This window comes from Scyliorhinus torazame, chromosome 3 (genome assembly GCF_047496885.1).
Source record: "Scyliorhinus torazame isolate Kashiwa2021f chromosome 3, sScyTor2.1, whole genome shotgun sequence".
In the NCBI taxonomy this organism is placed as follows: domain Eukaryota; kingdom Metazoa; phylum Chordata; class Chondrichthyes; order Carcharhiniformes; family Scyliorhinidae; genus Scyliorhinus; species Scyliorhinus torazame.
The window spans coordinates 556,690-583,018 of NC_092709.1; the positions used below are offsets into that span (position 1 = coordinate 556,690).

Below are 26,329 nucleotides of genomic sequence, written 5' to 3' on the forward strand. Positions count from 1 at the left end.
TCCCTGCCATCCCCTCTAGATAAGGAAAAGAAAGAAAGAGCTCACCTATTATTCAGTCTACCCCTTAGGTTAAAGGAGGTGGAAGGGTGGGGACACTACAAGTGTAGTATCTAGGGTTTAGAAACTGCCCAACTTAAATACAGGTAAAAATAAAACACTTAACCAGCAACCACTGCGCCCCACACAAAAACAGCAATCAGCTGTTACGGGCCTGCGCAAACAATTTAAATCTTTACTACTTACCCAGCATTCGCTCTATCCTCACTCCGACTGGATTCAGCTGGAAATTCCCTACAGTAAGTTTAAATTTTTTTTAACTCCCCTTCTCAGCAAGCACTCACTCAGCAACCACTGCACCCCGCACGATAACACCTCGGGGGAAAGAAAAACTACTTACCAGTCATCAGTCAATGACTTACCTGCAGGCTGTGACGTCACGGTTCAACTTCTTTCCACTTCTAACTGCCCTTGAGCATTCCTCTCGGCTGGGATCCTTACAGCGGTTCTTTTTTTTTTGGTTAGAGGAGGGGGTAGGGAGGGAGTGTTTCGTGTTTACGTGTCACTCGACAACAGCTCATTCACAAACCACCTTCAAGTTACGGTGACCACAATGCACTTATGCAAATTTCCCCCGCAACAGCCAATCAGCAGCTCCGCTCTACTGCCTTCTGTTGGATGCTTGTCTTCACTTGAACATCTAGGGTCTCTTGCACAGGTACACCTTCAAGTTACGGTGACCACAATGCATGTATGCAAATTTCCCCCGCAACAGCCAATCAGCAGCTCCACTCTACTGTCCTCTGCTGGATCAATGCTAGGTCAGCATTTATTGCCCATCCCTGGTTGTCCTTCAGAAGGTGGTGGTGAGCTGCTGCCTTGAACCATTGCAGTCTCTGAAGTGCAGGTCCACTCACAGTCAGGGATAAAATTGCAGGATTTTGACCCAGCGACAGGGAAGGAGCAGCGATATATTTCCAAGTCAGGATGGTGAGTGATTTGGTAGGGAACCTCCAGGTGGTGATATTCCCAGGTATCTGCTGCTCTTGTCCTTCTAGATGGGAGTATTTAATTAACTGAATCTATATTCCCGAATTGCCATGGTAGGATTTGAACTTCAAATTTTAAGCATGGAAAGAGGCCCTTTGGCCTATCGTATCGGCACCGGCCATCAAGCACCTATCTACTCTAATCCCTTTTTTCCTGTTCTTGGTCTGTAGCCATGTCTGCTATGGCATTTGAAGTGCACATCTAAATGCTTCTTAAATGCTGTGAGGGTTCCCGCCTCTATCAGCCTTTCAGGCAGCGAGTCCCAGATTCCCACCACCCTCTGGGTGGAAAAGCTCCTCTAAATCTCCTGTTTAGTACCTTAAACCTATGCCCCTGATTATTGATCCCTCCGCTAAGGAGAAGAGTTCTTTCCTTTCCACCCCATTTATGTCCCTTTTATACACTTCATTCAGGTTTCCCCCTTGGCCTTCTCTGCTCCAAGGAAAACAACCCCAGCCTATCCAGTCTCTCTTGAGGATAGCAAGTTAGAAGTATTCACGAATAATACGTATATGGTTATAGTAATTTTATCTTTCATTTGGTGTTTGAAACAGATGCACAGAGGATGGTTGTCCACACAAGAAATTCTTCCACACCCGTTACCTGATGCGAATGCGTTTAACACCTGACTGTTCAAAAATGCTGATATCAACGTCATCTGGTTATCTTCTAATTCTTCATGACCTTGATTTAACCCAGTCACTGGAGGTTTCCAATCATCGCAGTTTGAGAGGCAAACGTTCTGCTTCAAATACAGGTGAGAACATTGAAACTTGTGTCAGTCCGGCGGCACGGTGCCTCACAGCGCAGAGGACCCGGGTTCAATCCCGGCCCCGGGTCACTGTCCGTGTGGAGTTTGCACATTCTCCCCATGTCTGCTTGGATTTCGCCCCCACAACCCAAAGATGTGCAGTGTAGGTGGATTGGGTACTCTAAATTTATTTAAAATAAAATAATTGTGTTTCATTAAGGTAGTCCATATTGCATTTTAAATTTTGTGTTGGGTGGTTCTGCGGTGGCTGAATAGACCAATCCTGGAGCCGCAGACTCTGCCGCAGGTGGTGTTTGATGAAGCGTGTGGGTGGGAGGGACGCTCTGGATTCTGCGCCCTCGTTCCGCTGGTTACGTTTGGCCTCCATGTGCTCCATTTTGTGACGCTCAAGGTGGATGGTGCTTTCATGATGCTTCTTCTCCAATTTGTGCGTACTCGGGCAAACAATTCCCACGTGTGGGAGGCAATGTTTAGTTTATTTAGGGAGGCTTTTAGAGTGTCCTTGTAACGTTTCCTCTTCCCTTCCAGTGACAGCTTGCCATTGCCGTTTAGGGAGTCTTGCGTTGGTCTTGCCGACAATGTGGCCCGCCCATCGCAGTGCCTCGATACTGGGGCACTGGGAGGGGATGCTCACATTGGTCTGCCTATCCTGCCAGTGGATTTGCAGGATTTTGCAGAGGCAACATTAGTGAGGTGTCTGCTGTCCATTGTCCATCTTTCCGAAGCATACAGGGGGGCGGGGACCACGGCTGGTCTGTCGACCATGAGCTTGGTGCTGGATTTGAACATTGTTCCTCAAGAGTCCAAAGGCTGTGCTGGCACATTGTGGTGATGTTTGATTTCATAGTCGATGTCTGTTCATGCCAAGAGGAGGCTATGGAACATGGTCCACGTTGTGCAGGGGCTTACCGTGGATCTTTACGCTCAGGGGCAGCTCAATATCCCTGGATACAGAGTTTTCAGGCAGGACAGAGGGGGAGATAAAAAAGGAGGGGGAGTAGCAGTAATGGTTAAGAATCATAGAATTTACAGTGCAGAAGGAGACCATTCGGCCCATCAAGTCTGCACCGGCCCTTGGAAAGAGCACCCTACTTAAGCCCACACCTCCACCTTATCCTCGTTACCAGTAACCCCACCTAATCTTTTTGGACACTAGGCAATTTAGCGTGGCCAATCCACCTAACCTGCACATCTTTGGAAGGAAACCGGAGCACCCGGAGGAAACCCACGCACACACGGGGAGGATGTTCAGACTCCGCACAGACAGTGACCCAAACCGGGAATCGAACCTGGGACCCTGGAGCTGTGAAGCAACTGTGCTAACCACTGTGATACCGTGCTGCCCTACTTGTGGGAAGGGATGATATACTAAACGGGTCAACAAATGAGGCTTTATGGGTTGAGCTTAAGAATTTTTTTTTTTTTATAAAGGGCAGTCACACTACTGGGAGTTTACTACAGACCCCCAAATAGTGAAAGGGAGATAGAAGATAAATTTGTAGGCAGATTTCTGCCTATAAGACAAGAGGGCAATAATAGTAGGAGACTTTAACTATCCTAATATCAACTAACTGGGATTCAAACAATACAAGGGGCACTGGGGGAGAACAATTCATGCAGTGTATCCAGGGAAATCGTTTCAACCAATTAGCGACAAACCCAACGAGAGGAGATGCAATTCTAGATCTAGTCTTGGGGAACGAAGAAGGGCAAGTGGGTGAAGTGACAGTTGCCGACCAAACTGGGGATACTTCCCACAAGGACATTGGTCCCACCTTCCCCAGAATCGGTCCCAGTGCCTCAAGGTTTTGAATCCCACCCGGCTGCACTATCTCTCCATCACAATTCAGTTAAATGGGGATCACAATTCAGTTAGATTCAGTATTACCATGGAAAAGGACAGAGATAAAGCAAGAGTAAACATTTTGAACTGGGAGAAGGCAAATTTTGCAGGAATGAGAAGGGACTTGGCTGAAGTGGACTGGCCAGCGTTGCTAGAGGATAACCTGTGGAAAACCAGTGGGAAGTACTAAAAAGAGAGATCCTAACTACAAAGTAGACATGTATCCTCCAAAAATAAGAGTGGTTCCTCAGCCATTTCTTTGTTCCACGTTATGAATTCCCCCGTTTCTGACTGTAAGACCCCTACATTTGATTTTATTAATATTTTTCCCTTTACATACTATAGAAACTTTTACAGTCAGTTTTTATGTTCCCCACTAATTTACTTACAAATTGTATTTTCCCCTTCTTAATCAATCTCTTGGTCTGCCTTTGCTGAATTTTAAACTGCTCCCAATCCTCAGTCAGGTCTATTGCCTCTTCTTTGTTTGCCTCTTCTTTGAATCTAATACATGGTTTGACCACAGTTTCCTTTCCACTCTTGAGCCACATAGGAATAAACAAGTTTTGATCCGTTCGTTGAATGCCTGCCATTGCCTGTCCACTTTCAGTAATGTTTCCCAGTCCGTCATTGCCAGCTCATAAGAACATAAGAACTAGGAGCAGGAGTAGGCCATCTGGCCCCTCAAGCCTGCTCCACCAGTCAATGAGATCATGGCTGATCTTTTGTGGACTCAGCTCCACTTTCCGGCCCGAACACCATAACCCTTAATCCCTTTATTCTTCAAAAAACTATCTATCTTTATCTTAACATTTAATGAAGGAGCCTCTACTGCTTCACTGGGCAAGGAATTCCATAGATTCACAACCCTTTGGGTGAAGAAGTTCCTCCTAAACTCAGTCCTAAATCTACTTCCCCTTATTTGAGGCTATGCCCCCTAGTTCTGCTTTCACCTGCCAGTGGAAACAACCTGCCTGCATCTATCCTAATCTATTCCCTTCGTAATTTTATATGTTTCTATAAGATCCCCCTCATCCTTTTAAATTCCAATGAGTACAGCCCCAGTCTACTCAACCTCTCCTCGTAATCCAACCCCTTCAGCTCTGGGATTAACCTAGTGAATCTCCTCTGCACACCCTCCAGTGCCAGTACGTCCTTTCTCAGGTAAGGAGACCAAAACTGAACACAATACTCCAGGTATGGCCTCACTAACACCTTATACAATTGCAGCATAACCTCCCTAGTCTCAAACTCCATCCCTCTAGCAATGAAGGACAAAATTCCATTCGCCTTCCTAATCATCTGTTGCACCTGTAAACCAACTTTTTGCGACTCATGCCTCATACCATCATAGTATTCTTTGTTTAGATTCAGGACCCTCGTCTCAGAATCAACTACCTCACTATCTACCTTGATAAAGAATTCCACCATATTGTGGTGACTCATAGAACAAAGAATAAATAACATTACAGCACAGGAACAGATCCTTTGGCCCACTAAGCCTGTGCCAATCCAGATTCCTTATTTAGACCTACTACGTATTCCCCAAGCAATCTGCATCTCTCCATTCCCGGCCCGTTCACGTGTCTTAAACGTTGCTATCGTGCCTGTCTCCACCACCTCCACTGGCAACGCATTCCAGGCACCCACCACCCTCTGAGTGGGCAGCACGGTAGCATAATGGTTAGCACAGTAACCACCCACCACAGCCATATTCAATGCGGTCAATGTGGTCGCATTCCTTAATTCTAATTACGTTTGCTCTAGAGTCGCCAGGTATCTTTCGATACCGCCACAAGGTTCAAAACCGAATATTGATCAAAGACTCGATACACCAGTTAGTTAGTTCAAAGTCAATACTTATTTATTTACACACACAGTTAAATATACTTATGCACAAAACTCTACAGACTAAAGTTTCACTACTGCTAAAGCCTATACTTAGCTTCGCGCACCCACTCAGTCAGAGGAACAATGGCCGTTGTTCGGTTCTGAGACTGCTGGGGTCGAACTGGTACGGGGGAACAGCTAAGGTCGCCTGTCTGGTGGCGTGCGTTGACCTTGGACGAACTTGCTTCTGGTGCAGCTGGTGGACAGGTCCAAGAGAACGATTCTCTCTTGGGGGCTCCTTCTTATACCCAAAGGGGCTTCGTGCTCTTTTGGGCGGACCTTGAACTTGGCCCCAATCAATTGGGCCGTTTCTTGATCATTCATATTGATCTCATCCAATAAAGGGGTGGGTGCCCTGATGGCTGGGCGTGTCCTAGGTGGCCGTTGGCCTGCTTTGTTTTCGGTCTCCTCTGGCGCCGGGGTGTCTGCCTTAGTATCGGTTACTCAAATGTTACTCTTTTGTTCCCGGAGATGGGCCGTTAGTATGCTAATGGGCCGACAGTTTTGGTCTTGTCTGGCAGCTGCGGCTCCAATATGCAGACAAACTCTGAACCTGCTTGTTTTCTCAGCATTGTCCATTTTCCCTGCAATCTTTGCAAAGTGTCCATTTTGTAATCGGGAAGTGGCCATCCCAGATAGCTACACCACAGAGCCATGACTAGTCAACTCTGCAACCCTGCATCCCCCAACTCATCCAAGCCCTCTGGGTCACCTGCCCTCTGGGTCCCCTTACATGCCTCAGGTGCAGTCACATCCCCTGTTCCTGATCACTTCCCAAATCAGACCACCCTATCCTAAGGGGTGTGACTGCCTACTGAAACAAATGACCAGACCTCTCTCCCTCCCTGATGTGTCACAGTGTCCGCAGCTCAGCCTCCCTGATGTGTCTCAGTATCCACAACTCAGCCTCCCTGATGTGTCACAGCGTCCACAACTCAGCCTCCCTGATGTGTCTCAGCGTCCACAGCTCAGCCTCCCTGATGTGTCTCAGTGTCCGCAGCTCAGCCTCCCTGATGTGTCGCAGTATCCGCAGCTCAGCCTCCCTGATGTGTCTCAGCGTCCACAGCTCAGCCTCCCTGATGTGTCACAGTGTCCGCAGCTCAGCCTCCCTGATGTGTCTCAGCGTCCACAGCTCAGCCTCCCTGATGTGTCACAGTGTCCGCAGCTGAGACTCACTGATGTGTCACAGTGTCCACAGCTCAGCCTCCCTGATGTGTCAGTGTCCGCAGCTTAGCTTCCCTGATGTGTCTCAGCGTCCGCAGCTCAGCCTCCCTGATATGTCTGTGTCCGCAGCTTAGCTTCCCTGATGTGTCTCAGCGTCCGCAGCTCAGGCTCCCTGATGTGTCACAGTGTCCGCAGCTCAGCTTCCCTGATGTGTCGCAGTGTCCGCAGCTCTGCCTCCCTGATGTGTCTCAGTGTCCGCAGCTCACCCTCCCTGATGTGTCTCAGCGTCCGCAGCTCAGCCTCCTGCTCAGTGACTCTGAACCAAAGTTCTTCAAGTCGCAAACACCGCAGAAATGTTTGTCGTGGATCACAATTGTATCACTGAAATCTGACCAACAACCCATCAAAATCATGACAACAATAATACCATCCCAAGGTCACCATGTTAAAGTCATGCCAGGCTTTAGTTTTGAAATTATTTATGGGATGTGGGTATGGTGGAGTAGGCTGGCATTTACTGCCCATTCCTATTCACCTTTGAAATCACCACCACCGTGAACTGTTGCAGCCCATGTGGTGTAGATACACCCACCGTGCTGTTAGGAAGGAAGTTCCAGTTCAATTCAATTCCAACAATTTTTGTTATGGGACAATTCGGTCACTGCCAGAAGAGACCCAGGAACAGGTTTCAAAAGCTTTATTCTGATGTCCGAAGCAGAAAAGCCTTAGGCAATCCAAGACTGACTGTGAAGATTTACGTCAGAGTCACCTTTTTATACACAGTCAAATATACGTACTAGTCACCTTACTTGCAATTGTGTGTGAATCATATGTCTGAAACTCAATTATTGTTTCCCATGAGTATATGCATTAGGCATTGTGCTCACAAATGGAGGCCCCTATCTTGCAAGCCCTGATCTTGTGCTCCAGTATGCTACAGTTTGCTTCTTTCACTTATCTTGGCGAAAGCACATCTGCTACCTATGGATTCTGGAGCACATCTCATCTATCCTGCCTGCCTTGTTCTATTTCGTTAAAAGAACATTCATTAATTAACTTCTCAGCATACCAACTAATTAAATCAATCTTCCTTTCTCTGGTGTTTTATTTTGCTGAAGGATACTTTTTGACTAAAATTGTATATCCCTTTCAGTGTTGTTTCGGAGTTTCAGGATTTTGACTTGGGGACAGTGATATAGTTCCAAGTCAGGATGGTAGTTTGGAGAGGAACTTAAAGGTGGTGGTGCTTCCATGCATCTGCTGCCCTTGGAGCCATGGTGAGTTGCAGCAGTGCATCTTGCTGCTTTGATCTTTATTATAATAATGGTTCTTAGTCTCACAAGTAGGCTTACACTACAATGAAGTTACAGTGACAATCCCCTCGTCGCCACACTCCAGCGCCTGTTCCAGTACAGAGGGAGAATTCAGAATGTCCAATTTGCCTAACAGCACGTCTTTCGGGACTTGTGGGAGGAAACCGGAGGAAACCCACGCAGACACTGGGAGAACGTGGAGATTCCGCACAGACCGCGACCGAAGCCGGGAATTGAACCTGGGACTCTGGCGCTGTGAAGGTGCCAATCAAGTGGCTTGCCTTGTCCTGGATGGTGTCAATGGTGTCTTGAATGTTTTTTGAGACTTCCCATGATGGGGATGTGCTGAGTGGACGCGCAAAAGTTCCTTTCCTCCTGAACTTGAAATTAGGCACTTTAAACCAAAAATAGCCCGCTAAAACCAGGAGAAAAACCCCTGCCCCCTCCAACACCATCTGGTCATGCCAAGCGGCAGCGGCTCCAGGGGCAGAAAAGACGGCAAAGGCAGTAAAAGCCTGAAGAGCTCGACTGAGGTCACGGCTAGCACTGTGGGCAGCGAGATCCTCGCCACACCAAACAGGAGGGACCGAGGCGATGGCCAGCACGCAGGGCGGCGAGATCCCGGCCACACCAAACAGGAAGGACCGAGGCAATGTCCACGCGGGGCGGCGAGATCCCGGCCACACCAAACGGGAAGGACTGAGGCAATGGCCAGCACGTGGGGCGGCGAGATCCCGGCCACACCAAACGGGAAGGACCGAGGCGATGGCCAGCACGCGGGGTGGTGAGATCCCGGCCGCACCAAACGGGAAGGACCGAGGCGATGGCCAGCACGCGGGGTGGTGAGATCCCGGCCGCACCAAACGGGAAGGACCGAGGCGATGGCCAGCACGCGGGGTGGCGAGATCCCGGCCACTCCTGAACGGGAAGGACCGAGGCGATGGCCAGCACACGGGGTGGTGAGATCCCGGCCGCACCAAACGGGAAGGACCGAGGCGATGGCCAGCACGCGGGGTGGTGAGATCCCGGCCGCACCAAACGGGAAGGACGGAGGCGATGGGCGTCACGGTAGCACAGTGGCTAGCACTGTTGCTTCACAGCTCCAGTGTCCTAGGTCCGTTTCCCGGCTTGGGTCAGTGTGTGGAGTCTGCACGTACTCTCCGTGTCTATGTGGAATTCCTCTGGGTGCTCCGGTTTCCACCCACAAGTCCAGAAAGACGGGTGGGGAGCAGGTGGGGAGGTGGATTTGAGACCAGGAAGAGATCAGCCATGATCTGATTGAATGAAAAGCAGGCTCGAAGGGCTAAATTGCCGATCTCTGCTCCTGATTCCGATGTTCATCACTCATCACGACTTGGTCATGTGTGCTCTGTGCACTACTTTAAACTGCACCAGTCTCAGTCTCACACACAGAGAGGTGGCGTTTATCCTATGTAAGGCATCACTCCATACCTCCCCTTCAAATGCACCACCCAGCTGCTCTTCCCACTTCCTCTTCATTTCCCCCAGGGAAGCCTTCTCCCTCTCCACCAATTGCCAATAGATATCTGAAATCCTCTCCTTCCCTATCTCATCCTCGGACACTACCCTATCCATCAATGAGAGGGGCAGCAATCGAGGAAATATGGCCAGCTCTTTCTGCACAAAGTTCCTAACCTGTAAATATCTAAACTCATTTAGATATTGGAACCTTTCCACCAATTCCTCCAACACCTCAAATCTTCCATCCACAAATAACTCTAAACCTTGCTACCCCCTCCCTCTCCCAGACCCTGTACATTGTGTCCAATCCCCCTGGGATAAATCTGTGGTTCCCACATATTGCCACCCACAATGACATTGGTGCTAACTTAAAATGTTGCCAAAACTGGTTCCAGACTCTTAATGGGGGGGACTACCACCACTGGGCTCGCAGAGGACCTGGCCGGCAAGAACAGAAGAGGAGCCTTTGCAAATGCCCTCAAACTCGATCGTGTGCAGGAAGCTGCCTCCATCCGCCCCTACACCCACTCTTCCTCCATGACCCATTTCTGAATCGTCTCTATATTTGCCACCCAGTAGTAGTTTATCAAATTTGGCAACGCCAACCCACATGATCGCATATCCCTCTGGAAAAACGCTTTCTGAACCCGAATGTCTTGCCTGATCAAACAAAGGACAAAATCAACTTCTTAATCTTCCAAAGAAAATAAAAAGATTGCGAGACTCTGGAAAAATTGTCATTTTACCATTTGAACCCACCCTACCAACGATAACGGCAGAGAATCAACCTCTTCAAATCTCCCTTTAGCCCTTCTACCATACTGGCCAAATTCTACTTCTGCAACAATGCCCAGGCATGAGCCACCACCACTCCCCGTTACCCGAAGCTCGACCTAGCCAACCGAAATGGCAGCTTCACAAAATTCCATGTTGTTACCACAGTCCTAGTTAAGTTAATTTTTTGTTCAGCGAGTAACGAGCTTAATCAAGATGGATATCATGGCAGGAGACTGCCGGCTGGTGATATGCTCCTCCTACACAATGTTGGAAATAAGAGGGGGGGGTGGTTGTGTGTGTGGGGGGTGGATGTTATGTTGTGTGTGTGTGGGGGGGTGGATGTTCTGTTGTGTGTGTGTGTGCGTGTGTGGGGGTGTGTGGGTGTTTGCGTGTGTGGGGTGGGTGTTTGTGTGTGGGAGGGTGGGTGTTGTGTGTGTGTGTGGGGAGGTGAGTGTTGTACATGTGGGGGGAGGTGGGTGTTGTGCATGTGGGGGCGGGTGTTGAGTGTGAGGGGTGGGGGGTGTGTGCGTGTGGGCAGTGGGTGTTGTGTGTGGGGGCGGTGGGTGTTGTGTGTGGGGGCGGTGGGTGTTGTGTGTGTGGGGGTGGGTGTTTGCATGTGGGGTGTGGGTGTTTGCGTGTGTGGGGTGTTTGCGTGTGTGGGGTGGGTGTTTGTTTGCGTGTGTGGTGGCGGGTGTTTGCGTGTGTGGTGGCGGGTGTTTGCGTGTGTGGGGGCGGGTGTTTGCGTGTGTGGGGGCGGGTGTTTGCGTGTGTGGGGGCGGGTGTTTGCGTGTGGGGGGCGGGTGTTTGCGTGTGGGGGGGCGGTTGTTTGCGTGTGGGGGGGTGGTTTGCATGTGTGGAGGGGTTGCTTGCGTGTGTGGGGGCGGATGTTTGCGTGTGTGGCGGGCGTAGGTGTTTGCGTGTGTGGGGGGGGTTAAGTGTGTGTGTGTGGGGGGTGCTTGCGTGTGTGGGGGCCGGGTGTTTGCGTGTATGTGGGGGGCGGGTGTTTGCGGGTGTGGGGGGGCAGGTGTTTGCGTGTGTGGGGGGGGCGGGTGTTTGCGTGTGTGGGGGGCGGGTGTTTGCGTGTGTGGGGGGCCGGGTGTTTGCGTGTGTGGGGGGCCGGGTGTTTGCGTGTGTGGGGGGCGGGTGTTTGCGGGTGTGGGGGGCGGGTGTTTGCGGGTGTGGGGGGTGGGTGTTTGCGTGTGTGGGGGGCGGGTGATTGAGTGTGTGGGGTCGGGTGTTTGTGGTGTGGGGGGCACGTGTTTGCGTGTGTGGGGGGCGGGTTTTGTGTGTGTGTGGGGGCGGGTTTTGTGTGTGTGGGGGGCACGTGTTTGGTGTGTGTGGGGGGCGGGTTTTGTGTGTGTGTGGGGGCGGGTTTTGTGTGTGTGGGGGGCACGTGTTTGGTGTGTGTGGGGGGCACGTGTTTGCGTGTGTGGGGGCGGGTGTTTGCGTGTGTGAGGTCGGGTGTTTGTGGTGTGGGGAGCACATGTTTGCGTGTGTGGGGGCGGGTGTTTGCGTGTGTGGGGGCGGGTGTTGTGTGTGATGTGGGGTGTGTGTATTTGTGGGTTATATGGGTGTGTGTGCGGGGGGAGGGTCTGCTGGAGCGGGGTGTGTGTGTGGGGAGTGTCTGCGGGAGCGGGGGGAGAGTGTGCGGGGGTGGAGAGTGTGCGGGGGGGTGGAGAGTGTGCGGGGGGGTGGAGAGTGTGCGGGGGGGGTGGAGAGTGTGCGGGGGGCGGGGGGGGTGGAGTGTGCGGGGGGGGTGGAGTGTGCGGGGGGGTGGAGTGTGCGGCGGGGGGGTGGAGTGTGCGGCGGGGGGGTGGAGTGTGCGGCGGGGGGGTGGAGTGTGCGGCGGGGGGGTGGAGTGTGCGGCGGGGGGGTGGAGTGTGCGGCGGGGGGGGGGGGAGTGTGCGGCGGGGGGGGGTGTGCGGCGGGGGGGTGGAGTGTGCGGCAGAGGGGTGGAGTGTGCGCGCGGGGGGAGTGTGTTTGCGGGAGCGGGGTGCGCGCGCGGGGAGTGTGTCTGCGGGAGCGTGGTGTGAGCGCGGGGGGAGTGTGTCTGCGGGAGCGGGGTGTGCGCACGGGGGGAGTATGTGTCTGCGGGAGCGGGGTGTGCGTGCGGGGGGAGTGTCTGCGGGAGCGGGGTGTGCGCGCGGGGGGAGTGTGTCTACGGGAGCGGGGTGTGCGCGCGGGGGGAGTGTGTCTGCGGGAGCGGGGTGCGCGCGGATGGGAGTGTGTCTGCGGGAGCGGGGTGCGCGCGCGGGGGGAGTGTGTTTGCGGGAGCGGGGTGTGCGCGCGGGGGGAGTGTCTGCGGGAGCGGGGTGCGCGCGCGGGGGGAGTGTGTCTGCGGGAGCGGGGTGTGCGCACGGGGGGAGTATGTGTCTGCGGGAGCGGGGTGTGCGCGCGGGGGGAGTGTCTGCGGGAGCGGGGTGTGCGCGCGGGGGGAGTGTGTCTACGGGAGCGGGGTGTGCGCGCGGGGGGAGTGTGTCTGCGGGAGCGGGTTGCGCGCGCGGGGGGAGTGTGTCTGCGGGAGCGGGGTGTGCCCGCGGGGGGAGTGTGTCTGCGGGAGCGGGGTGTGCGCGCGGGGGGAGTGTCTCTGCTGGAGCGGGGTGCGCGCGCGGGGGGAGTGTGTCTGCGGGAGCGGGGTGCGCGCGGGGGGAGTGTGTCTGCGGGAGCGGGGTGTGCGCGCGGGGGGAGTGTCTCTGCTGGAGCGGGGTGCGCGCGCGGGGGGGAGTGTGTCTGCGGGAGCGGGGTGCGCGCGGGGGGAGTGTGTCTGCGGGAGCGGCGTGTGCGCGCGGGGGGAGTGTCTGCGGGAGCGGGGTGTGCGCGCGGGGGGAGTGTGTCTGCGGGAGCGGGGTGCGCGCGCGGGGGGAGTGTGTCTGCGGGAGCGGGGTGCGCGCGCGGGGGGAGTGTGTCTGCGGGAGCGGGGTGTGCGCGCGGGGGGAGTGTCTGCGGGAGCGGGGTGCGCGCGCGGGGGGTGTGTGTCTGCGGGAGCGGGGTGTGCGCGCGGGGGGAGTGTCTGCGGGAGCGGCGTGTGCGCGCGGGGGGAGTGTGTCTGCGGGAGCGGGGTGCGCGCGCGGGGGGAGTGTGTCTGCGGGAGCGGGGTGTGCGCGCGGGGGGAGTGTCTGCGGGAGCGGGGTGCGCGCGCGGGGGGAGTGTGTCTGCGGGAGCGGGGTGTGCGCGCGGGGGGAGTGTCTGCGGGAGCGGGGTGCGCGCGCGGGGGGTGTGTGTCTGCGGGAGCGGGGTGTGCGCGCGGGGGGGAGTGTGTCTGCGGGAGCGGGGGAATGTGTCTGCGGGAGCGGCGTGTGCGCGCGGGGGGAGTATGTCTGCGGGAGCGTGGTGTGTGCGCGGGGGGAGTGTGTCTGCGGGAGCGGGATGTGCTCGCGGTGGAGTGTGTCTGCGGGAGTGGGGTGTGCGCGCGGGGGAGTGTGTCTGCGGGAGCGGGGTGTGCGCGCGGGGGGAGTGTCTTTTCAGGGGCGGGGTCTGGGAGCGGGGTGTGTGTGGGGTCTTGTGTGTATGTATGTGGGGAAGGTGCGGGTGGGTGGCTGGAGTTGGGCTGCATTGTCTTCTGTTAGCATGGTGTATGGAGAGGTTGCACATTCTCCCTGTGACTGCTTGGGTCACAACCCAAAGATGCGCAAGCTAGGTGGATTGGCCACGCTAAATTGCCACTTAATTGGAAAAAAAATGAATTGGGTACTCTAAATTTTAAGAAAAATTTAAAAATTATATACCGAATGCTCCTATGCCGCTTTATTGCTGTTTTGTTTTTGCTAGTGTGTGAGATTGCTAATTTTGAAGAATTTGTAAATATATATTCATACATAGAATGTGGCCACACTGGCAAGGCCAGACTTAGCATGTTCTGCTTTTCATTTGGCCGTCATCCTGTATTACATGTACTAACCACCCCTCCCACCCAGGTTACTCACTCTTCCTACTTCCATCGTGCAGGAGATACAAAAGTCTGAGAACACACATGAACAGATTCAAAAACCGCTTCTTTCCCGCTGTTACCAGACTCCTAAACGACCCTCTTATGGACTGACCTCATTAACACCACCCCTGTATGCCTCACCCGATGCCGGTGTCTATATAGTTACATTGTGTACTTTGTGCTGCCCTATTACATATTTTCTTTTCATGAACTTAATGATCTGTTGAGCTACTCGCAGAAAAATACCTTTCACTGTACCTCGGTACACGTGACAATAAACAAATCCAATCCAACTTGAATGCTGACATCCTTTTAAAAATAAATTTTGAGTACCCAATTTCTTTTCCAATTAAGGGGGACTTTAGCGTGGCCAATTCACCTACCTTGCACATCTTTGGGTTGTGACCCAAGCAGTCACGGGGAGAATGTGCAAACTCCACAAGGATGGTGTTCCCGGCTCCTCAGCGCTGTGAGGCAGCAGTGCTAACCTCCATACAGCTTGGCGAACGGATGCAGAAATCCTGAGCTGACATGGTGATTTGATACAAATATATTGGTCTACATTTTTGTTGGTAATTGAAGGTAAACAAAGGGAAAACTAAAGTTTCTATCTACTCAAAGCCCAGTAACTCCATCCATTTGAAGTGACCGAGAAGCATTTGCAATTTACAGACCATAAAAAATGGCACAATTACAGATTGTCCGTTACACGTTTTCGCACCTTTTATGTCTTCGGTCACTTTCCTTTCTGGCGATGGTTTCTTACTTTATCCCTTTAAATTTGGTGGTAATTTTGAACCATTAACCGTTAAAATATTACCTGCATTGCTTTTATTTCTTTAGATTTAACCACATCTTCTTGCAGCTTGCCTGGTTTACGATCACAAAATCATCAAATAGGTACAAACAGGAACTCTGAAAAAAACCCATCACAATCCTGTGCACGGACTGAGAGAGAAGGTAATGGCAATCTATAGGAACAGTGTATAGTAATAATTTTAAATTGTAAGCCCTCCCTTTAAAATACTTTGCTAATCTCCTTTGCATGCTGAGTAACATTCAGTTTTACTTTCTTTAATTAAACATATGAGATATCATTAAACTATAACAATAGGTCCTTTGCTAGCAATATCAGGAACAGCAAAGGAAAATAAAACGTACGGTCAAAAATGGGAATATTTGCCGATGCTGGTGACCATTTGTGACCAAATACTGAAGCTGTCAGTGTCCATATGCAGCAAGACTTGGACAATATTCAGTCATGGGCTGATGAGTAGCATAGAAACATAGAATATAGAAGCAGGAGGAGGCCTTTCGACCCTTTGAGCCTGCTCCGCCATTCATTATAATCATGGCTGTTCATTAGTAAAGTTCAATTAGTAAATAACATTCACCCTGAAGTAGCATTTAAGCAAGGTTTGCACGTATTAAAAGTGATATGGTGCCTTAATAGTGATATGAAACGGGTATGAAGGTTTTGCCTAAATATAATGTCTGTGTACGGTTTCTTTTTTTTCAACTGATTTTATTACAGACATATATCAAAACAGGTTACAGTGAACAAACACCCTGGGAAACATGCTTCCCTACAATCAACTGTACAGTCCCTCTTTTTCATCCCCCCCTCCCCCATTACGAACAGCCCCTCAAACATGGTCACAAACATCCCCCACCTTTCCTCAAACCCCCCCCGAACAGCCCCTTTTTAAAAAACAATTTTATTGAGGTATTTTTGGCATTGTAAACAGTAACAATATACATTAGTGTGCAAATAGCAATTACAAAAACATAGTGCAAATAACAGTTCCTCTCTCGCAAACCCACCTTCACCCCCCCCCCGGCTGACGATTAGTTCCCCGCGAAGAAGGCTATGAATGGTTGCCACTTCCAGGCGAACCACGATAGTGACCCTCAAAAGGCGAAGTTACTTTTTTCCAAGCCGAGAAAACTTGCCATGTCCGACAGCCATACTTCGGTCTTTGGGGGGCTTTGAGTCCCTCCAGGCCAACAGTATTCGTCGTCGGGCTACCAGGGAAGCAAAGGCCCCAACGTCGGCCTCTATCCCCTCCTGGACTTCCGGGTCCTCCGACACCCCAAAAATCGCCACCTCTGGACTCATCGCCACCCTTGTTTTCAGTACCCGGGACATGACGTCCGCAAATCCCTGCCAGTACCCCCTGAGTTTTGGGCATGCCCAGAACATGTGGACACGGTTCGCTGGTCCTCCCGCACATTTAGCACACTTGTCCTCCAGCCCAAAGAATTTGCTCATCGGGGCCACCACCATGTGGGCCCGGTGAACTACCTTGAACTGAATCAGGCCGAGCCTGGCAAATGTTGCGGTTGCATTTACCCTCCTCAGAGTGTCTGCCCATATGCCTCCCTCCAGCTCCCCACCAAGCTCCTCCTCCCACTTGAGTTTCAGTTCCTCGGTCCCTGTGTCCTCCGCTCCCATAAGCTCCTTATAAATATCCGAGACTCTCCCTTCTCATACCTCTCCCCTGGAAACTACTCTGTCCTGGATCCCCCTTGGTGGAAGGCGTGGAAAGGACGGGACCTGTCTACGTACAAAATCCCGCACCTGCAAGTACCGAAAGTCATTTCCCCTTGCCAGCCCGAACTTCTCCAACGCTCACAAAGCTCCCTTCCAGGAACAAGTCGCCCATCGTTCCCATCTCCGCCACGCTCTAAACCCGCCGTCCATCTTCCCCGGGCCAAATCGGTGGTTGTCGCATATTGGGGACCAGACTGACGCTCCCACTTCCCCCGCGTGCTTCCTCCATTGGCCCCAAATCCGCAGAGCCGCCACCACTATAGGGCTGGTGGAGTACCTGGCTGGCGGGAGCAGCAGAGGAGCCGTGACCAGGGCTGCCAAGCTGGTGCCCCTGCACGAAGCAACCTCCACCCACTCCCAAACCGACCCTGTACCCACCATCCATTTCCTTATCATGGCTATGTTAGCCGCCCAGTAGTAGTTGCTGCGGTTCGGCAATGCCAGTCCCCCCTCGCTACGGTTCCGTTCCAGCATCCCCCTCTTTACCTGCGGTGACTTCCCCGGCCAAACAAATCCCAGGATGATTTTATTGATCCTTTTAAAAAAAGGACCGCGGAATGAAAATATGACAGTGAAAAATAAACAGGAATCTCGGGAGGATCGTCAACTTCACCGTCTGTACTCTCCCTGCTGGTGACTGCGGGAGCGCATCCCATCTTGGAACTCGCTCCTCATTTGCTCCACCAGCCTAGACAAGTTCAACTTCTGCATCCTGCCCCAGTCCCGCGCCCCTTGTATCCCTAAATACCTAAAACTTTCTCCAACCAGCCTAAACGGTAGCTCCCTCAGCCTATTCTCCTGACCCCTCGCCTGCACCACAAACATCTCGCTCTTTGCCATGTTCAACTTGTACCCCGAAAACCGGCCAAATTCCCCAAGGATTTCCATAATCCCGTCCATCCCTGCCACTGGATTCGACACGTACAAAATCAGGTCATCCGCGTAGAGCGAGACCTTGTGTTCTACCCCCCGACCATTCCCTTCCATCCCCGTGCCGCTCTCAGAGCAATTGCCAGCGGTTCTATGGCCAACGCAAACAGCAGTGGAGAGAGGGGGCATCCCTGTCTTGTCCCACGGTATAGTTGAAAATACTCAGATGTCATCCTGTTCGCCTTACACTAGCCTCCGGGGCCTGATATAGCAGTCTAACTCAGTCCACAAAGCCTTCCCCAAACCGTCCCAGCACCTTCCATAAATAGTCCCACTCCACCCGGTCAAAAGCCTTTTCGGCATCCATTGCCACCACTACCTCCACCTCTCTGCCCTCCGGGGCATCATAATCACATTGAGTAGCCGTCTTCGGTTGGCTACCAGCTGCCTGCCCTTTACAAACCCCGTTTGGTCCTCCACAATCACGTCCAGTACACAGTCTTCGATTCCGGACGCCAGGATCCTGGCCAGTAGTTTAGCGTCAACATTAATCAAGGAGATTGGCCTATAGGACCCACAGGCTTCCGGATCTTTATCCTGTTTTAATATCAGTGAGATGGTGGCTTGCGACATCGTCGGGGGTAACACCCCATTGTCCCTCGCCTCGTTAAACACCTTAACCAGCACCGGCCCCACTATCCCCGAGAACTTTTTGTAGAACTGCACTGGATACCCGTCCGTCCCCGGGGCTTTACCTGACTGCAGTACTTTAGATGGGTCCGTTTTTGTCCAATGTGTGCAGGAGGGTTTCCTGACACAGTATGTAGATAGGCCAACGAGAGGCGAGGTTGTATTGGATTTTGTACTGGGTAATGAACCAGGACAGGTTCAACATTTACCAGAATGTTGCCTGGTATGGAGGGCATAAGCTATGAGGAGCGATTGAATAAACTCGGTTTGTTCTCACTGGAACGAAGGAGGTTGAGGGGCGACCTGATAGAGGTATACAAAATTATGAGGGGCATAGACAGAGTGGATAGTCAGAGGCTTTTCCCCAGGGTAGAGGGGTCAATTACTAGGGGGCATAGGTTTAAGGTGAGAGGGGCAAAGTTTAGAGTAGATGTACGAGGCAAGTTTTTTACGCAGAGGGTAGTGGGTGCCTGGAACTCACTACCGGAGGAGGTAGTGGAAGCAGGGACGATAGGGACATTTAAGGGGCATCTTGACAAATATATGAATAGGATGGGAATAGAAGGATACGGACCCAGGAAGTGTAGAAGATTGTAGTTTAGTCGGGCAGTATGGTCGGCACGGGCTTGGAGGGCCGAAGGGCCTGTTCCTGTGCTGTACATTTCTTTGTTCTTTGTTCTTTCTAGGTGTTAGATTTGGAGGTAGGTGAGCACTTTGGTGATAGTGACCACAATTCGATTATGTTTACTTTAGTGATGGAAAGGGATAGGTATATACTGCAGGGCAAGAGTTATATAGAACATAGAACAATACAGCGCAGTACAGGCCCTTCGGCCCACGATGTTGGGGGAAAGGCAATTATGATGCGATGAGGCAAGACTTAGGATGCATCGGATGGAGAGGAAAACTGCAGGGGATGGGCACAATGGAAATGTGGAGCTTGTTCAAGGAACAGCTACTGTGTGTCCTTGATAAGTATGTACCTGTCAGGCAGGGAGGAAGTGGTCGAGCGAGGGAACCGTGGTTTACTAAAGCAGTTGAAACACTTGTCAAGAGGAAGAAGGAGGCTTATGTAAAGATGAGACGTGAAGGTTCAGTTAGGGCGCTCGAGAGTGACAAGTTAGCTGGGAAGGACCTAAAGAGAGAGCTAAGAAGAGCCAGGAGGGGGCATGAGAAGTCTTTGGCAGGTAGGATCAAGGATAACCCTAAAGCTTTCTATTGATATGTCAGGAATAAAAGAATGATCAGGGTAAGAGTAGGGCCAGTCAAGGACAGTAGTGGGAAGTTGTGCGTGGAGTCCGAGGAGATGGGAGAGGTGCTAAATGAATATTTTTCGTCAGTATTCACACAGGAAAAAGGACAATGTTGTCGAGGAGAATACTGAGATACAGGCTACTAGACTAGAAGGGCTTGAGGTTCATAAGGAGGAGGTGTTAGCAATTCTGGAAAGTGTGAAAATAGATAAGTCCCCTGGGCCGGATGGGATTTATCCTAGGATTCTCTGGGAAGCTAGGAAGGAGATTGCTGAGCCTTTGGCTTTGATCTTTAAGTCATCTTTGTCTACAGGAACAGTGCCAGAAGACTGGAGGATAGCAAATGTCCCCTTGTTCAAGAAGGGGAGTAGAGACAACCCTGGTAACTATAGACCAGTGAGCCTTACTTCTGTTGTGGGCAAAGTCTTGGAAAGGTTTATAAGAGATAGGATGTATAATCATCTGGAAAGGGATAATTTGATTAGAGATAGTCAACACGGTTTTATGAAGGGTAGGTCGTGCCTCACAAACCTTATTGAGTTCTTTGAGAAAGTGACCAAGCTGGTGGATGAGGGTAAAGCAGTTGATGTGGTGTATATGGATTTCAGTAAGGCGTTTGATAAGGTTACCCATGGTAGGCTATTGCAGAAAATACGGAGGCATGGATTCAGGGTGATTTAGCAGTTTGGATCAGAAATTGGCTAGCTGGATGAAGACAAAGGGTGGTGGTTGATGGGAAATGTTCAGCCTGGAGTCCAGTTACTTGTGGTGTACCACTAGGATCTGTTTTGGGCCACTGCTGTTTGTCATTTTTATAAATGACTTGGAGGAGGACGTAGAAGGAGGGGTGAGTAAATTTGCAGATGACACTAAAGTCGGTGGAGTTGTGGACAGTGCGGAAGGATGTTGCAAGTTACAGAGGGACATAGTACTGGGCTGAGAGGTGGCAAATGGCGTTTAATGCAGAAAAGTGTGAGGTGATTCATTTTGGAAGGAATAACAGGAAGACAGAGTACTGGGCTAATGGTAAGATTCTTGGTAGTGTGGATGAGCAGAGAGATCTTGGTGTCCATGTACATAGATCCCTGAACGTTGCCACCCAGGTTAAGAGGGTTGTTAAGAAGATGTACGGTAGCTTATATTGGTTGAGGGATTGAGTTTCGGAGCCATGAGGTCATGTTACAGCTGTATAAAACTCTGGTGCGGCCGCATTTGGAGTATTGCGTGCAATTCTGGTTGCCGCATTATAGGAAGGATGTGGAAGCATTGGAAAGGGTGCAGAGAAGATTTACCAGAATGTTGCCTGGTATGGAGGGAAGATCTTATGAGGGAAGGCTGAGTAACTTGAGGCTGTTTTCGTTAGAGAAGAAGGTTCAGAGGTGACTTAATTGAGGCATACAAGATGATCAGAGGATTAGATAGGGTGGACAGTGAGAGCCTTTTTCCTCGGATGGTGATGTCTAGCACGAGGGGACATAGCTTTAAATTGAGGGGAGATAGATATAAGACAGACGTCAGAGGTAGGTTCTTTACTCAGAGAGTAGTAAGGGTGTGGAATGCCCTGCCTGCAACAGTAGTGGACTTGCCAACACTAAGGGCATTCAAATGGTCATTGGATAGACGTATGGACGATAAGGGAATAGTGTAGATAGGCTTTAGAGTGGTTTCACAGGTCGGCGCAACATCGAGGGCCGAAGGGCCTGTACTGGCCTGTCATGTTCTATGCATGGCCTTCAGGCCCCCCATTACTTCTTCAGTCCTAATCAGGGCCCCCAGCCCCTCTACCAACCCCCTATCACCTTTGGGAAGGTCTGCCCATCTAAGAAGCGCCTCATCCTCTCCGGCCCCTTGGGGGGGGTTCCGAGGCATACAGCGTGCTGTAAATGTCCCTGAGTACCGTGTTCAATCCTGCCAGGTTTCCAACCTGGTTCCCTGCCCCGTCCACTACCGTCCCTATTTCCCTGGCTACCTCCCTCTTCCTAAGTTGCTGTGCAAGCATTCTGCTGGCTTTCTCCCCATACTCATACACCGCGCCCCTTGCCTTTCTGAGCTGCTCTCCGGCCTTCCCAGTGGATAGCGCCCCCAGCTCCGCCTGCAGTCTCCGTCGCTCCCTAAGTAGCTCTGCCCTAGGGGACTCCGCATATTCCCTGTCCAACCGTATCATCTCCTGAACCAGTCTGTCCATCCCCGCCCTGTCCGTTCTGTCCCTCTGGGATGGGATTGAGATCAGTTCCCCTCTCACCACCGCCTTCAGCGCCTCCCAGAGCACCGCTGCTAAGACTTCCCCTGTATCGTTGACCTGCAGGTAGTTCTGCATGCATTTCCCCACTCTCTCACGCACCCCCTCATCTGCCAACAATCCCACCTCTAACTTCCATTGTGGGCGCTGGTAACTTTCTTTGCAGACCTGCAGGTCGACCCAATGTGGAGCATGGTCCGACATAGTGATTGCCGAGTATTCTGTATCCCTCACCCCCTCCAAAAAGTCCCTACTCATAATAAAGAAGTCAATACGAGAATAAACCTTGTGAACATGTGAATAGAACGAGAACTCCTTCCCCGTCGGCCGACTGATTCTCCAGGGGTCTACCCCCCTCCATTTGTTCAATGAACCCCCTCAGTTCCCTTGCCATTACCGGGACCCTGCCCCTTCTGGAGCACGACCGATCCAGGTCGGGATCAAGGACCGTATTGAAGTCCCCACCCATAATCAGCTTGTGCGAATCCAAGTTGGGGATTTTCCCCACCAGCCTTTTGATGAAATCGACATCATCCCAGTTTAGAGCGTAAACATTCACTAGGACCACCCTCACCCCCTCAAGCTTATCCGGGACCATGAGAAATCTACCACCCCCATCTGCAACTGTGCTGTCCGCCTCAAATCGAACCCGTTAGTTAATCATGATCGCGACCCCTCTGCTTTAAGCGCCAAGCCCCGAATGGAATACCTGGCTAACCCAGCCCTTCCGTAATCTAATCTGGTCCTCCACTCTCAAATACGTCTCCTGCAGCAACATTACATCCACCTTCACAGCCCGTAAGTGCGCGAACACAGCGGCCCGTTTAACATTTGAACATTCCAGGTGATCAGCCTGGTTGGAGGGCACCGTGCCCTCCCTCTACGCCGATCAGCCATCCCCCTTCTTGGGCCCACCCCCTGCCCAAGTGCTGCGCCTCCCCTGGTCCGCCTCTTGGCAGCTCCCACCCCCGACCTCTTCCCTGTTACCTGGTTCAGTTCCCTCCCTCGTCAGCAGATCCCCCCCCCCCCCCCCCCCAAGCAACAACCCCCGTAACCTAACCCCTACCATATACTGGCTGTATGCCCCCCCCCCCCCCGCTGACTAGCTCAAAGCAGCAGGCCTGGTGACTCTCAACTCCGGTGCCACCATGCCTCCCACCTATTGTCGTCACCCCCCCCCCCCCCCCCCCCTCCCCCCCCTCCTGCCCATCAACACCACTTCCCTAGAACAGCCCAGTTCGAGCAATCGCTCTGGGATCAAAACAGAGAGAAAACAAACAAAGCTCGCCCCTGATGTGCTCTGGATCCGTGGAACACATACAGGCCACCAACACTTAAAATAGTACAACACTATTTTATTAAGCTAGAAACTGTTGAACATACTTTCACTGTGGGCTAACACGATGTTAGATTAAACTAAAGACCTACGCCTGTCCTAACCAGTCTATGCACTCAGCACATGGTGAAGAACTGTGCTGTACGCTGTGAGCTCTGTCCTACTGAGCGGGAACTCTGATGCCCTCTGTCTATATAGTGAGTGTGCTCTAACTGGTGATTGGCTGCGGTGTTGTGTGTGTTGATTGGTCTTGCTGTGTGTCCATCAGTTTGTGTGGCTGCACCATGATATACTGGTGTATATTATGACAGCCCCCACAATAGTGCAATTCAAACTGTAATGAGGTGGGCGCTACCACCCACCCCCCTCCCAACATTACCAGAAAAATAGCAAAAAGAACCCGTACAGCCCCCCAGCACCCAATAACTTAACCTTTCACTATGACTTTGGCTTTAACTTTAAAACTTTCGAACAGGCAAAAACAAACACACGAACACCCCAAATTTTAAGGATAAGAACATGCCGAACGACATCGCTAACACGAAGGGCAATCCACAAACAAATGCAAACATCTCTTGAAACACTAACTTGAGTCCATGGGTCCTCAGTTCGGCACAGTCCATGCCCCTTAGCGAAGTCCATCGCTTCCTCCGGGTCGTCAAAATAATGTTGCTGTTCCCGGTCTGTGACCCAAAGCCGCGCCGGAAAAAGTAGCCCGAACTTGACCTTTTTAAACAGGATCTCTTTAATATGCCTGTAGGCCGCCCTCCTTCTGGCCACCTCCTGGCTCAGATCCTGATAGATGCGCAGGACACTGTTGTTCCATAAGCAGCTCTTCGTGTTCTTGGCCCACTGTAGGACCCGCTCCTTGTCCACGAACCTATGGAACCTGACCACCATCGCCTGGGGGGGGGCCTCCTCCCTCGCCGGCACTCTGTGTGCCCTGTCCAGCTCCAATGGACACGGAAAGAAATCATCCCCCACCAGCTTCTGCAGCATGTCTGCCGCATATGCCGTGGCATCCACTCCCTCGGCCCCCTCCGGGAGCCCACTGATTCTCAGATTCTGCCGGCGAGACCGGTTTTCCAGGTCCTCCAGCCTGTCCATCAGCCTTGATTGTTGCTCCTTCAACATTCTAATTTCCGCGTCCGCTACCGTTTGGAAATCCGCCTGCTCCTCCTCTGTCTTCTCCAATGCCTGGACCTTCTTATCCTGGGCGTCCAGCCTTTGGTCCAGTTGCTCTACCGCTTTCTGAAGCGGTTCCAAATTATCCCGCTTCAGCGCTGCAAAGCTCTCCTTCATGACCGTCAGCATGTTTTCCAGTGCTGTCTGGACCGTCCGTTCCGTGGTCCGTTCGTTGGCCATCTTTCCTCCCATTTGAATTTCCACACCACCTTTGTTCAGCCCCTTCTTCGCCTGTTTTCGCTCCCTTCTACTCCTTAAGCCCATGCAACTCTATGGATCCAGATCTACAGTGCTGTTGTTTTCCCCTCCAGCGCTCAAAAGTTCGAAAACGTCAGGGGAAAAGGTCTGAAAGTCTGACCGGAGCGAGAGCCACCAAATGCGCGACTTATTCCCTCATAGCCGTCACCGGAAGTACCGAAGAGCCCCTTAACTCATACTTTATCTTCTCTAACCTCAGGAAGTCATACAGGTCACCCAACCAAGCCGCTACCCCCGGTGGCGATGCCGACCGCCACTCCAGCAAAATTTGCCACCATGCAATCCGAGAAGTGAAGGCCACAGCATCGGCCTTCCTCCTCTCCATGAGCACCGGCTTCTCTGAGACCCCAAATATCACCACCAAAGGGTCCAGATCCATCTCCTTCTCCACTATCCTGGCTAAGATCGTGAACACACCCGCCCAGAATCTCCCAATTTTTCGCAACCCCAAAACATGTGTGCGTGATTTTCTGGCCCCTGCCCACACCTCTCACTCATCTGCTATCCCCTGAAAGAACCCACTCATTCTCGCCCGAGTCATATGCACCCTGTGCATCACCTTAAACTGTATCAGGCTCATCCTTGCACAAGAGGAGGTCCCGTTTACCCTAAGCAGTGCCTTACTCCAGACTCCGCAATTGATCTCCCCTCCCAACTCCACTTCCCATTTCTCCTTGCTCTTCACCACCCGCCCGCCTCTCTGCTCCCCCAGCCACTTGTATATATCCCCAATTATTTCCTCCCCTTCCACATCCGGAAGCTGCAGTCGCTCTAGCAGGGTGTATCCCGGCAACCGAAGGAACCCCCTCCAGACCTTTCGCGAAAAGTCCCTAACCTGTAGATATCTGAACCCACTACCCCTCGGCAGCTCTACCCTCTTCCTTAGCTCCTGCAGACTGGCGAACCCTTCCTCCAAATACAGATCCCTCACCTTGACAGCCCCACTTCCCTCCACCTCGTGTATACACTATCCATCCCCCCCCCCCGGCTCAAACTCCTGATTCTCGCTCAGCGGCGTTAGCACCAACATCCCTTCCACCCTCAAATGTCTCAGTTGATTCCATATCTTTACTGTGGACTGCAAAACCGGGCTCCTTGAATACCTACTCGGAGCCATTGGCAATGCTGCTGTCACCATAGCCCTTACAAGATTCCTCCTCCATCCTAACCCATTCTACCCCTTCTCCTTCCCACCACTGCCGCACCTTGTCCACATTCGCCGCCCAATAATAATGAAGCAAGTTTGGCAACGCCAACCCCCCCCCCCGCTGCCTCTGTCTCTGTAGCAGGGTCCTCCCCACCCTCGGCACCTTCCCCGCCCATACAAAGTCAGAAATGATCGTGTCCACTTTCCGAAAACAGGCTTTGGTATAAAGATCAGGAGAGCTTGAAAGATAAACAAGAACTTCAGCAGAATATTCATTTTCACCACTTGGACCCTCCTGCCACCATTAAGTGCAGCGTATCCCACCTCTTAAGATCCTCTCTAGTCTCCTCCAGCAGCTTCGTTAAGTTCCACTTATGGAGCCGCGTCCATTCCCTCGCTTCCTGAATCCCCAAATACCTAAACTTATACCTCGTTACCGTAAATAGCATCTCCCCTAAATTAGCCCGCTGTGCCAGCTCATTCACCGGGAATCAATTAGAGGTAAATGTGACTGGTCTGATTAGTAAGTTTGCGGACTGTTAGAGGATACAGCAGGATTTAGATCGTTTGGAGACTTGAGC

At 52.0% G+C, this 26,329-nt stretch overlaps 1 protein-coding gene across 3 annotated transcripts in view; it reads left to right on the top strand.

Moving 5' to 3' along the window:
• wdr32 (WD repeat domain 32) overlaps nt 1–26,329 on the top strand; it is a 118,744-nt gene that overhangs the window by 61,976 nt on the left and 30,439 nt on the right. For 2 of the 3 annotated variants that reach the window (XR_011940072.1, XM_072495175.1), the window contains exons 4-5: nt 1,602–1,804; nt 15,060–15,176. Coding sequence is in view for 2 of the 3 variants with exons in the window: in XM_072495175.1 (XP_072351276.1) it covers nt 1,602–1,804; nt 15,060–15,176 (320 nt within the window). In the remaining variant the exon portion in view is untranslated. The remainder of the gene's footprint in view (nt 1–1,601; nt 1,805–15,059; nt 15,177–26,329) is intronic. The other variant, XM_072495176.1, reaches the window with a different exon arrangement.